At 35.4% G+C, this 13,435-nt stretch overlaps 1 protein-coding gene across 1 annotated transcript in view; it reads right to left on the reverse strand.

The window, feature by feature from the left end:
* STK33 (serine/threonine kinase 33) overlaps window positions 1–13,435 on the reverse strand; it is a 116,183-nt gene that overhangs the window by 42,982 nt on the left and 59,766 nt on the right. Inside the window, exons 2-4 of the mRNA XM_084893486.1 lie at window positions 6,604–6,995; window positions 5,371–5,484; window positions 1,295–1,408 (exon numbers count right to left, since the gene is read on the reverse strand). Of these exons, the coding sequence (XP_084749612.1) occupies window positions 1,295–1,408; window positions 5,371–5,484; window positions 6,604–6,825 (450 nt within the window). The 5' untranslated portion in view covers window positions 6,826–6,995. The remainder of the gene's footprint in view (window positions 1–1,294; window positions 1,409–5,370; window positions 5,485–6,603; window positions 6,996–13,435) is intronic.

Below are 13,435 nucleotides of genomic sequence, written 5' to 3' on the forward strand. Positions count from 1 at the left end.
ATTGCTCTCACTTGTCTTTTATTTTATTATTTTTAAATTAACTTTTAGATAGAGAGGACTGGAGAGGGAGGGAGGAAGAAAAACATCAAGATGAGAGAGAATTATTGATTGGCTGCCTCCTACACACTCCACATTGGGGATTGAGCCTGCAGCCTAGACATGTGCCCTGATCTGGAATCCAACAGATGTAAAAGTTTATGCAATTGAAAATATTTCTTCTTTTCAGAGTTGTTAAAATTTTCTGCTGTATTGATTTACCATGTACTTTATTAATCTTTAAGGAAAAATGCTATGTAATTTGCTATCATTTGTTTTAAGGAATACATTAAAAAAAACACCCTATTATCTCATTTCATAATTGTAACATTTATTATCAAAAATCTAAGGAAAAGTTCTGGCAGGGATGGTTCAGTTGGTCTTCCCTTGCACTGAAGGGCTGCCTGTTGGATTCCAGATCAGGGCACAGGTCCAGGCTGCAGGCTCAATCCCCAGTGTGGGGTGTGTAGGAGGCAGCCAATCAATAATTCTCTCTCATCTTGATGTTTTTCTTCCTCCCTCCCTCTCCAGTCCTCTCTATCTAAAAGTTAATTTAAAAATAATAAAATAAAAGACAAGTGAGAACAATTGCAACACACATGACAATTGCTTTAAAGAGAAAAGAAATCTAAGAGGGGAAAAAACACAAATTTTCCCCCAAGCATAGAAATTTTTTAGAAGTTGGTAAAATGAACAGGTATAAAACCTGAGGACTTATATTCTCCCTTAAAGAGAAGCCTTGTCATTCTCCAGCACAGGAGAAATCCAGTGAGGACTACAGTGGATATAATTAATAGAATAGTAGATAGTTGGGAAGGAAGTGGTTCAAATTAAAAGAGCAGGTAGATGAAGAATAAACTAACAATGAGGAAATGAGAAATCAAAGGAAAGGAGAGAACAGGAGAAATGTAGGGCAGAACCACATCAGGAGAGAGTCCCAGGACTCATTTCTGGCTAAGGCATCTCTAAACAGTAGCCCTACATTAATACATACTGACAATCAGACCTTACATCCAACCACTCTGGTAACATATTGGTTATGTTAGCTATCCTTTCATTTGCTCTTTCCAGATACACTTGTCTACCTGAGTTTTAGAACTGGTCCTTTCCCAGAAGGCTAGAGAAATGCCCACAGACCCCGGGACCAGCCCTGACCCTGGCCCACAGGGTCAGAGGCAGGGGTTTTAGTGTAAAAACGATACTGCCCCCCAACCCCACCCGGCACTCCACTCAGTATGATGCTGAGAATAAGCCTTACCTTTTCTTTGTTCACTTTTTTAATTGCCCACTTAGTTCCTGTTTCCTTGTTTATAGCTTCAATGACCACTCCAAAGCTCCCTTTTCCCAATATTCTTCCAAATGTATATATATCCTGGATAAAAAATAAGAGTTCTTTTGTCTCTCTCTGCCATTCATTAGGTATTAAAAATAAACACTAATACTGACAGATATCTACCCAAGGGAAGAGAGATTCTGCTCTAGGGTGAAATCAAATTGAAGACACCATATATTTGCCTCAATAGTAATAGATACATCTTAATTAAACAAAAATAAACTTTGATGGATTTCATTAAATGTCCTTTGGAGGAAAACCATAAAAATCCTAATGGGGAAAGGTGCAAAACCTCAAAAGCATAAAAATTAATCTCTTACAAACTATAATAATAAAATATATTCATAAGAAAAAAGAATGAAATATTATTTCATATGTGTGTATAAAATATATTCATCCCCAAAATTATCCCAAAAGTATGAGAAAAACCATAAAATTAACACATATTAATCATTAAACAATGCTTTCTTGTTTATTAAGTAACACTTTTTCTTTATTTTCATTATGTTGTTTTATTCCTTTTTAGAAAAAGCAATATGTGACAGAAATTTTGATATAAATCAGCATAGAGACAAAAATAAAATTTATCTGTAGTAACACTATCCAGACCAAGAATCCTTCTGCTGATCATTCAACTATGCTACAAACACAATGTACTGGTCTTGCTGACACCAGGTCACTTGTTTACGCTTTCATTTCTTGTGAATTTGGTTGGGATGAGTCAATCTCCCTCATTCAAACTAACAAGGATTTCTGGATCTTGAGAGTTTCTGAACAGCTGAGGTAATGCCGCTAGGTGACACCTCTGCTGGGTCAGCAGCCAAAGTCTTCCCTAGAACTGCTTCTCTATCTCTGTGTGATCACCTTCACCTTCACCAACAAGTCAATCAGTTGCTTCATATTTCCACTGCTTACTTTCCTTTCTTTAGTAAAAGAAGATTCAATGCCTAACTAATTATTTCTCTCTCTCATGAAGGGCTTCCCTAACTCTGCACTATGGTGCTTGTACACATTGGCCCTTAAACACTATTATTACTTACTCCCTTACTTACATTTTCACTCAATTTTCTCCAAGATGGTCTAGAAGTGACTTAAGAAGTTGTTCCTTTTGTATCCTTTAAAAAGCCTACCCTGAAACCTTGTAGGTAAAATATTAATTTTTAATGTATGGAGGGAAAGGGGAGGGAGAGAAGGAGGATGGAAGGGAGGGAGGAGGAAGGGAGGGAAGTGCTGGGGAGGGAAGGAAGAAAAAATAAAAAGAAGAAAAGGGAAAGAAAGAAAATAAGGAGTGAGAGAAAAGAAGAGAGATGAGGGGAGGGAAGGGGAATGGGAAAATGTTGAGAATGTGTGTATGGGGGGTGTCTCACATTAATGTCTAGAAAGGGGAAGGGAGCAGGGAAGGGGAAGGGAAAGGGGAGGGGGAAAATAAAATATTCAGATTTAACATATTAGACTTTCCTTAGGTATTTCCTTATAATATACACTTTGGGGGCTACAAAGTTGAATAAAACATAATTCCTGTTTTCTCAGAATTTGTAATCTCCTCAAGAGACAAGATTATTCTTAAGTCAGAAAGTCTTAAGTTAAAATAAAAATACAAAATGATGTTGGGGCCAGAGAGTAGAGCTAAAATACTGGGAGAATAAAGGAAAACATTATGAAAGAGGTGGTTTCTGAGAATGGCATGTAAGGAAACAAAGGCAAAAAAAAAAAAAAAAAAAAAAAAAAGATTCCCCCCCCCCCCTCATCCCTATCCCCCCAATAATCCAAGGAAGGCATTCCAAAGGGATAGCAGTGCAAACATGGAATGAATTAGTGAACTGATAAATTAATGAATCAGTAAATCCAGTCAGCAGGCCAACCAGAATCCTCTTACACATACATGTTTGAGAGAATGATAGACTGGGTATGTGAAGTTGAACCCTGGGAGAAGCTCCAGATTTATGATCTTGAATATTATACACAAAGACTCTTAGACTTGGGGCACAACCTGGACCCAAGACACTGCTTTCTGAGGACTTATAATTACTTTGGTTCTCCTCCCTCCCCCACTATAGCAATAATTAAAGTTGGAAAATTAAGATGATTAAAATAAGACAAAAATTTTACTTTTATTATATTTATACTAGAGGACAGGTGCACAGATTTGTGCACAGGAGGGGTCCCTTGACCTGGCCGGCAATTGGGGTCATGGGAGGTTGGCCAGCCAGGGGGAGAAGCCATGGGAGGTTGGCTGTGGGAGCGCACTGACCACCAGGGGGCAGCTCCTGCATTGAGAGTCTGCCCCCTGGAGGTCAGTGTGTGTCACACCGACCAGTTGACTGGTCATTCAGTCATTCAGTTGTTTGGTCTCTTAGGCTTTTATATATATAGATGCCACTCCCAACTATATGTTATGTAAAATTAGTTAAATCTAAATTTAAATGGTCATTTCTACTCCCCGCCCCCCACAGAACAAAATAATCTCAACTCCATAACCATTTCCCCAATTTTTATTAACCTTTAAAAACTAAACTCATTTTTTTCTAAATATATAGAACCACAACTTAGACACAGAATATTAGCCTTGTTTAAATAAGACTTTTTAAAATGAGGACTGGATAGAGAAATAGCCCAATTGCCCAACTGTGCTTTTTTTTAAAATAATGAACATCTTTCCAGAAATTAATCTTTTTCTTCAACTACCTATTTTAATATCATTACACAGTGTTAAAAATAAGAAAATGACTTCTTGTTTGTACTAATTTTAATAGGATGCTACTAAAATAGTAATATAGATTTTTTTTTTGACATAGAGCAAGTCCATGATACAGTGTTGGAGTGTGAAAAGATGCATGATACTATCATATTGTGAAAATGTTGAGAATGTGTGTATGAGGGAGTGTCTCACATTAATGTCTAGAAAGATGTTCATTTAAATATTGAGCAGTTATCACTGGGAAGTGGAATTTGGGATTATTGTAACTTCCTTTTTTATACTCTACCAAAATGCTTAAAATCTTCAAAGTGAGCCTATTCATTAAATAGAGGAAGAGAAACTTCAACTGTTTCAGTTAAGGTTATTTGTCAAAAATATGTACATACTTGGAATATTTCATAATTTAAAACAAAACTGAAAAAAAATAGGATGACTTATACATGCATAAAAATAAAGTAGAGGTGGTAAATGTTAAAACTAATTATCTCTGGCTCATGATTTTTTTTCCCACTTTTCTATTTATAGTTTCCTAATTTTTCACAACACATTTTTATTTTATAAAAGCTCTTATGACTAAATTTAAAACTCAGTAAATTTGTAGGTTTTAAAAATTCTTTAAAAGGGGAGATTTAAACTTTTCAAGTCAGAATTTCTCAGGAAGTTTTTCTGATCACTTTGAGTACATTGCCAAATATCTCTTAAAACAATTTTTAAAGTTAACATCAATGCAAAATTCTTCTTGCAATTGTTCTTGCTGAAGTTCCTTTAACCCAATGTTAAAATAACACATTTAATTTCTAAAGTGGTACTAATTTAATTCATATTTGTATGTTATAATTAGAATCCTTGGAAGACAATGTTGGTATTCATCCAACCTGAGGATACAGAAAATGGCCCCAAGGAAGTGAACAGTCAAACCACCTCAAGTCATCTGGTCGGTCTCTCTCTCTCTCTCTCTCTCTCTCTCTCTCTCTCTCTCCATTTTAAAGACATCTACACCAAGACTCCACAATTGCCCTCAGCAACAGGCAAGACCTGAAGGCCAAAATTTTCCCATTTAATCTATTAAAAATACCTCCATTTTGGTTAAAGTCCATTTGGTCCTTTATGAATGCAATAGTGTGTGTTTTCTGAAGTAAAGACCTTGACATACTTGAAAATGGTAAATTTTCCCTTTCCTTTTCTTCCCTTCCTTAGAGACTTGTTTTTAAATCTTTTTTTTTTTTTTTTTTTTTTTTTGTCTTTAACCATTGACAGAAGAAACCTGAAACTTCTTAGTCACTTCATTATGCTTTCTAAATACCTCAATGGCAGCTCCATCGTCCAGCCTGATGTGAGGAACTTTTACTTCTGAAACGTTGCCCCGACCCCACTGTTGTTGAGATGTCTTTCTCTCTATATTTGAGGATCTTGAGGGCTTTGCCCAAAAAAGGAATTATTAAAAGAAAAAAAGTAATTAAGATATAACACACTTGTTGAGAAAGTAAGAACCTTAATTTAGATTATATGACAAATGTTTAATGTGTGCCATGATATTTATTGCATACAATATAATTCACTGTCTTTTTCAAATTCAAAGCCCTATATAATGTATTGGCTCATTAGACTAAAAGAAACCTTAAGAAGTCACTCAATCTAATCTCCTAAATCCAAGCAAGTGTACATTATAACCTGCATAGCAGATAAATCATAACTTACTCAATGATTCTTTGAAATCATGAGAAGGCAACTCCACAGCTTTCTCAATCATTCTTGTTTCAAAACATATCACCTCAAATAGGTTACACATAAAAAAAATTATTGGCCAGATATTCACAAAATATGCTTTGAATAAAAATAACATATTAACAGCTCACTCAGTAACAACTAATTCAGAGACACCTATATGGCAATAATTATACTGCCATACATATCAGGAAAGAACAGTTTAAGGGGAGAATTTGAAAAAGGTTCAACTTCAAGGACTGAGAAACTAACTTTTCTTAAATGCACTGCTTTCTGTCTCCAAAGCTGTGCTATTTCAAGTAAAACCTTGCACACTGCTTCTTTTCTAGAAAGTTGAGTATACCCAAGCCAGTCCAACTAGGTAGACATAGACTTGTAAATAATGCAAATTGATTTTGGAGAGTATGTTTGAGATTCCATCTAAATAACCAGAAATTGTCTTAAATAACTACCCTATATTTAACTACAACCATAAGGGTCACTCTGCATTTTTTAAAAAGTATCCCTAAATTCAGATTTAATTCAACTTGAAAACCAATTTATTTCTATATAAGCCACTTTTAAAGATAAACTGGAACAACATTCCAAATTATTCATAATCCTGGGAAATAATTAATTTGGGCAGTGTTGGAAATATCATAAAAGAAAGTACTAACCAACTTTGCTCACCCCTTATGTATAAAAAATATAATGTCTCTTTAATAGTTAAGAAGGCAGTAATTTAGCTGACAATGGCCCATGAATGAAGCTAGGGATGGGATTAGACATGGGATTTCGACTTGTGTTCAGAAATAGAATCTTTGATATTTACCACATTTTTTGCCAAGGCCTTATATTTAATAATTTGTTGTTTTTTTCTGTCCAGTGAACTTGAAGAGTCTGGCTCACAAGGGCTTGATGAATCTGACGTTTCCACCACTAACGCTGGAATAAACTTTGTTTTACTGGGACTGACAGGAGATGCGCCTTTCTGAGAAGTAGATGAACAGTTGGGACACTCGGCGATTTTTTTTCCAAAGTCACTATCAGCCATTTTCTGAACTATGCAACAAAAGCAACTTGAAAAAAAGATGTTTCCACTCTTTGAGGGAAAGAATCAGACCAAAAAAAATGATAATAAGGTATGCTGATGGCAAAGTTTGTGACTTCCAATTGGTGAGGTCCTTATTTTAATGATGCACTAAACTTATATTCACACGAGAGCTGCAGAAAGAAAAGAAATCACCATTTAAAAAATTCTTATCTTACCACCCTCCTAGAAGTGAGAGGAAAAACTAGCAACTAGCACCAAAAGCATCCTGCCTAGCCCCAGCCAGTTTGGCTCAGTGGCTAGAGCATTGGCCTATAGAACAAAGGGTCCCAGATTCAATTGTGGTCAAGGGCACCATGCACCTTGGTTCTAGGCTCCTCTCCACCCTGACTGGGGCTTGTGCAGGAGGCAACCAATCGATGTGTTTCTCACATTGATGTTTCTCTCTGTCTTTCCCTCTCTCTTCCACTCTAAAAGATCAGTGGAAAAATATCTTCTGGTGAGGGTTAACTAAAATATTTTTTTTCAAAAAGCAAACATACTGCCTATAAATGAAAAGTTAATATTTACAACAAAATTAGGACATATTTCTAAAAAGCAATGTATTCTCATCTTTTGAAATTGAATTCTTGAACTCTAGAAATTTTATTTGTTTTACCATCAAAAGAACTGTGAAACTGCTGAAAAGCATAATCTAAGCAAGTCAATTAGGTGGGTTGATATAAATTTTTAAATGAAATAAAACAGATATCAGAGTATTTTTCATAGATCCTTGGTAAGTTTTGTGAAAAATTTATTATAATCAGATATATACTGTATATAAAATGTTTGTGCGAACCTGGTCACTTTATAAAGTGTATTTCTTAATATAACTTTGGTTTAAAAAAAAAAGGCTTAAAAGTTGGTATTAAACATTCATTACCATGATTTTAAAATTTAAACCTTTGTCTAATAATTATTAGAGAAAATACATATTATACACATCACAAAGAAGTAGATAATTTGATTTTATAAAATAATCTTAATTCTAAAAGTTCAAAGGCAATATTAGAAGTATCCTCATTTTTATACTCAAATAACAAAAATAGGAAATAATGGGTGCTGTTTCCCTGAGTGCATAATGTGTGTGCCCAGCACTCTACCTAACTAAGCTACTGGCAATGACACAGTGCCACGTGGAAAAGATCTAAGCTAAGGAAGAAGGGAGGAAAGTGTTCTGTGGTACATGTCAGAGAAATTTCCAGAAGTGACTGGGAATACATTATTATAGTCTTGTGCCAAACTATTTCAGATATTATTTAAAAGTATACAGGGTGGGACAAAAGTAGACCTACAGTTGTTCATATAAAAAATAATACAATAATTAATAAATAATAATACAAGAATAAAGTGAGTTTTGCATACTCACAACTGGAAACCTACTTTTGCCCCACTCTGTATTTTGTGGTCACAGGTTTCTGTTGAAAACAAGGTCAAGCATATGTAAGAGGAGATGTGTATGTCTGTTTACTGGCATCAGTTGCATTCTTTCCCCCTCGCAGGGGTCCTCAAACTTTTTAAAGTGGGGGCCAGATCACGGTCCCTCAGAGAGCTGGAGGGCCGGACTATATGAACTACTAATTCCTACTGTAACACCTCGGCTGCGCTCACTGCCCAAAAAACCTGGCGGGCTGGATCAGACTCCTCTGCGGGCCGCATGTGGCCCACGGGCCGTAGTTTGAAGACCCCTGGGAGGGTACTTTTTATACACCCTTTCTTTCTTCTTTCTTCCTTCCTTCCTTCCTTCCTTCCTTCCTTCCTTCCTTCCTTCCTTCCTTCCTTCCTTCCTTCCTTCCTTCCTTCCTTCCTTCTTTCTTTCTTTCTTTCTTTCTTTCTTTCTTTCTTTCTTTCTTTCTTTCTTTGTCAACCAGGATTAGAAAAGTAATATTTTCTCAGTAAAGCAATATCAAGATGAAGAAAATGAAATTGCACTCATGGGAAAAAACGAACCTCACATTATTATGCCACCTTTGGAAAACTCATTGAAAATTGTAAAGCTGAGTATTTATCAAAGCTATTGGGACTTCACAATAATTGCTTGTTATTTAAAGTTGAAATTTATTCCAAAGAGCATTAAATCAAAATTATAATTCACATTTAGATAGCACATTATATATAACAAAGCTTTTTATTTATTTACTTACTTTTCAATTACACTTGACATACAATATTATATTGGTTTCAGGTGTACAACATTATGATTAGACATTTGTATACCTCCAATAAGTGCTCACTCCAATAAGTCTAGTACCCATATGACCATATATAGTTATTACAATATTATTGACTATACTGGTATAGTGCACGAATTTGTGGGGTTGATCTGAGCCAGAGCCTATTGGGGCCAGCCAGGGTGAGGGCAGCGATCGGGGCCTCCATCAGGCTGGATGGCCACCTCAGTGAGCGTCATAGTGACCGGTCATTCTGGTCGCTTGGTTTTTATATATATAGAATATACTAGTATAAAGATTCCCTATGCTGTACTTTTTACATCTCTGTGACTATTTTTATTACTCCTTAAATCCCTTTAACCTTTTTCACCCATCTCCCATTCCTTCTTCCATTTGACAACCATCAAAATGTTCTCTGTATCTATGAGGTTTTTGTTTTGTTTATTTTGGTGTGTGTTTTTTTGTTTGTTTTTTGTTTTTGTTTTTAGATTCCACATATAAATGAAGTCATATGGTATCTGTCTTCTTGCCTGACTCATTTCATTTAAAATTATACCCTCTAGGTTCATCCATGTTGTCTCAAATGGCAAGATTTCCTTCTTTCTATGGCTGAGTAATATTCCATTGTATATATGTACCACATGAAAGAAACTATCTTTACCTCATGGTATATTCTTGCCTCTTTTGTCATAGATTGACCATATAGGCATGGGTTTATTTCTGACTCTCTATTCCATTCCATTGATCCATATGTCTATTCTTATGCTAGTACCATGCTGTTTTGGTTACTATAGCTACTCATAGTATAGTTTAATGTAAGGTAGTGTGATGCCTCCAACTCTGTTCTTTGTCAAGATTGTTTTGGCTACCTAGGGATTTTTTTGTGTTTCCATATATACTTTTGGAATACTTTTTTTTTTAGTTCTGTGAGAAATATCATTGGTATTTTGATAGGGGTTGCACTGAAAATGTAGACTGCTTATGGGCATTTTAACAATGTTTATTCTTCCTATCCATCAGCATGATATAAAACCCTTTTTACATGTTATCTTCTTCAATTTCTTTCCTCAATGTCTTACAGTTTTCTGAATACAGGTCTTTTACCTCCTTGGTTAAATTTATTCCTACGTATTTTGGTTTTTTATTTTTTATGCAATTGTAAATGGATCATTTTCTTAATTTCTGTTTCTGATAGCTCATTATTGGCATATAAAAATGGGAATGATTTCTGAATATTAATTTTGTATCCTGCTACTTTACCATATTCACTTATTAGTTCTAATAGTTTTTTTGTGTGGAATCTTTAGGGTTCTCTCTATACAATATCATGTCATCTGTAAATAATTCAATTTCTGTGCAACCCCTTAATATTTCATTTCTGCTGTTATCTTTCTTTTCTTCCTTTTTCATTTTAGGCTTTGTTTCTCTTTTCCTGGTTCCTTTAGGTATAAGGTTAGATTTTTTTGAGACGTCTCATTTCTTGAAGTAGGAATGTATTGCTATGAATTTCCCTCTTCAAACTACATTGACTATGTCCCATAGATTTGGAGTCATTATTTAGCCTCCATGTGTTTGTGGGGTTTTTCGTTCTCTTCTTGTAATTAATTTCTAGTTTTATACCATTCTGATCAGAAATCTCTCTCTGGGACACAATTGTCAAGAGAACTGGTTTTCACAGCCAGATTATGGGGACTTCTCTTCTAGGCACTGATGCCCCAAGTTGGGGAGCCAAATATGAGGCTGGGCCCCTCACTCCTCAGGACATATCTCTGGAGCCAAGATATCCCTCCATATTCTTAATCTCCACACTGGGAGTGTGGTACCTGCCATTTCTGTATCACCACTCCTCTTACCAGTCTCAACTTGACTGCATTTTTACATCTTTAGTTATAGTAATACTGTTCAGTTAGTCTTCAGGAGATTTTCAAAAATAGTTATTCTATAATTTAGTTGTAATTTTGATATGGTCATCGAAGAAAGCAAGCATAGAGTTTACCTACTCTGCCACCTTGTCCAGAAGTCTTGACCTATATACCTTTCCAATGCTCATCATCATGAGTTTTAATCACAGCAGTAGAATAAAAGGCTGGGTATATTTGGACTATACCTTTGTCCTTTGAACTGGAATAAATTTAACCTGAAAAGAAGTTACATTGTCTTTATTTCATTAAATACCTTTCTAGTTTTACTGTCTAAGACTGCTTTTCTAATAAAAAATGAGTGCTGACCTTTATAAAATTCTTATTTATGATTATATTTTTTCTTATTGAATCTTTGTATATGTTCCAGTGTTTCAAAGCTTTCCTAATATTAACACTCTTTAATTTATAGTATGATCATTATGGATGATTGTTTTAATGTGCTGAAAAATTGACATGTTTGTATTTTGAGTTAAATACATAGTTATAATCATAAGTTAAACTAATCTATAATTTTTCTTTTCAGCCCTCTTTATCAGATTTTTATACAAGATTCTGGATAGTTTCATAAAAGAAATTGGGTATCTTTCTACTTCACAATGCTTGGTAACAATCAGTATAACATAGGAATCTAAAAGAAAATCTCCCATGTCCATCGGATTTTATGATATTGCTAGTAGTTTACCCAATATTTATTCTCCCATCCTTCCTTACTAACTGAATTCTGATTTTTTTCTGGGGCAGGAATGTGCTCATTAAAATCTATTTATTTGTGCCTCCCTGGTAGCTTAGGGCTGGTGACATGACTTATGGCCATGAACCTGACAGAATGCAAGCAAAGCTGTACTTCAAAGAAAATTTATACTTTTAAAACTTTATTAAAAAGAGGACAAAAAATTTAAGGAATAAAATTTAAGATGAACAGAAATGAAAATGAAATGTAGGTTTTATTGACTTCATATCTTACTTCTCAGACTTCATATCTTACCATTCTCCCATTTACTCTAGATACACTAGTGACCTTGCTGCTCCTCAAACATGCCAAGCCCATGTCCTCTTCATGGATTTGGCCCTTTTGCTTCCTCTGCCTGGATGCTCTTTCTTCAGATATTTGCATGGCTAGCTCCCTTGCTTCATGGTGGTTTCTGCTCATTTGAGAGACCTTTTCTAACCACATCATCTGAAACAACAGACCCCATTCACTCTGTCTCCTTAGCTTGCATTATTTTTATTCATAGCACTAATCATTCACTCAGGGGTTCTTTCCAAGAGTTCTTTCCTACTTTTAGGGAACAGATGATTCCTATATAAACTGTTTCAGAGTAATGAAAAGCCACCTAGCTCATTCCATTCCATTGGAATAACCAAAATCTGTCCATAGCAGTAATCTCAAAAGGGGGAAAGTTCTTTATAGGCCAATCTCATCCGTGAATAGATCCAAAAATCCTAACCGCTGTACTTGTATTTAGCCCAGGTAATGTATACAGCATACTCTTAATATTATTAGATAGAGCCGAAACCGGTTTGGCTCAGTGGATAGAGCGTCAGCCTGCAGACTGAAAGGTCCTGAGTTCGATTCCAGTCAAGGGTATGTACCTGGGTTGCGGGCACATCCCCAGTGGGGGGGGTGGGAGGAGGGTGCAAGAGGCAGCTGATCGATGATTCTCTCTCATCGACGTTTCTAATGCTCTATCCCTCTCCTTTCCTCTCTGTAAAAAATCAATAAAATATATATTTTTTAAAAAATTAGATAGAAATAATAGACAAATCATCCCAATAAGTATGATCTTTTATCTAAGTAATGTGAAAAAATTATCTTGCTGTGATTAAAACTCATAATGGTGAGCACTGGAAAAGGTGTATACAAAGTACCTTCCATACAGATAGAGGGGAAAAGAATAAAACTGATGCCACTAAACACACACACACACACACACACACACACACACACACACACCTTTCTTACAAATGTATGACTTTGTTTTTCAGGTATATGTAGCAAGACAAAAACACTCAGAATATATCTGTATACACATTGCAAGATGAAAATGATTTAACTCCAGGCCTTAAAAGAAAATGTTTTGCATTCAGGTTTAAGTATAAAGCCTGTAACCATCAGTGACTCAGAGTAGTGGAGGAGATCTGCAAGTAACAACCTTTCTGTTTAGGAAAAACAGTGCTTTCTCTCTGCAGGTGTGGGGAAAGTCCCAGGTCAGATGGGTGAGGCATCATTTTATGTGTGCATTGAGAATACTGACTTCACAGCACTTTTTATAAGAAACTGACAGAAGGGTTCATAATGCAAAGGTTTATTTAAAGCGTAGCTGAGTTCATTATAAGCAGTACTCCTAAAAGCATGCTTACCATGTCCTTCGTGTGTGTGTGTGTGTGGGTGTGTGTGTGGGTGTCAGAATCTGTAAATATTACATTCCCATTTTTAAGATGGTTTTTTTTTGTGTGAATCAAAAACCAGTTATCTTTTTC

The sequence above is a fragment of the Pipistrellus hanaki genome (genome assembly GCF_964339955.1).
Source record: "Pipistrellus hanaki genome assembly, chromosome: 9".
In the NCBI taxonomy this organism is placed as follows: Eukaryota; Metazoa; Chordata; class Mammalia; order Chiroptera; family Vespertilionidae; genus Pipistrellus; species Pipistrellus hanaki.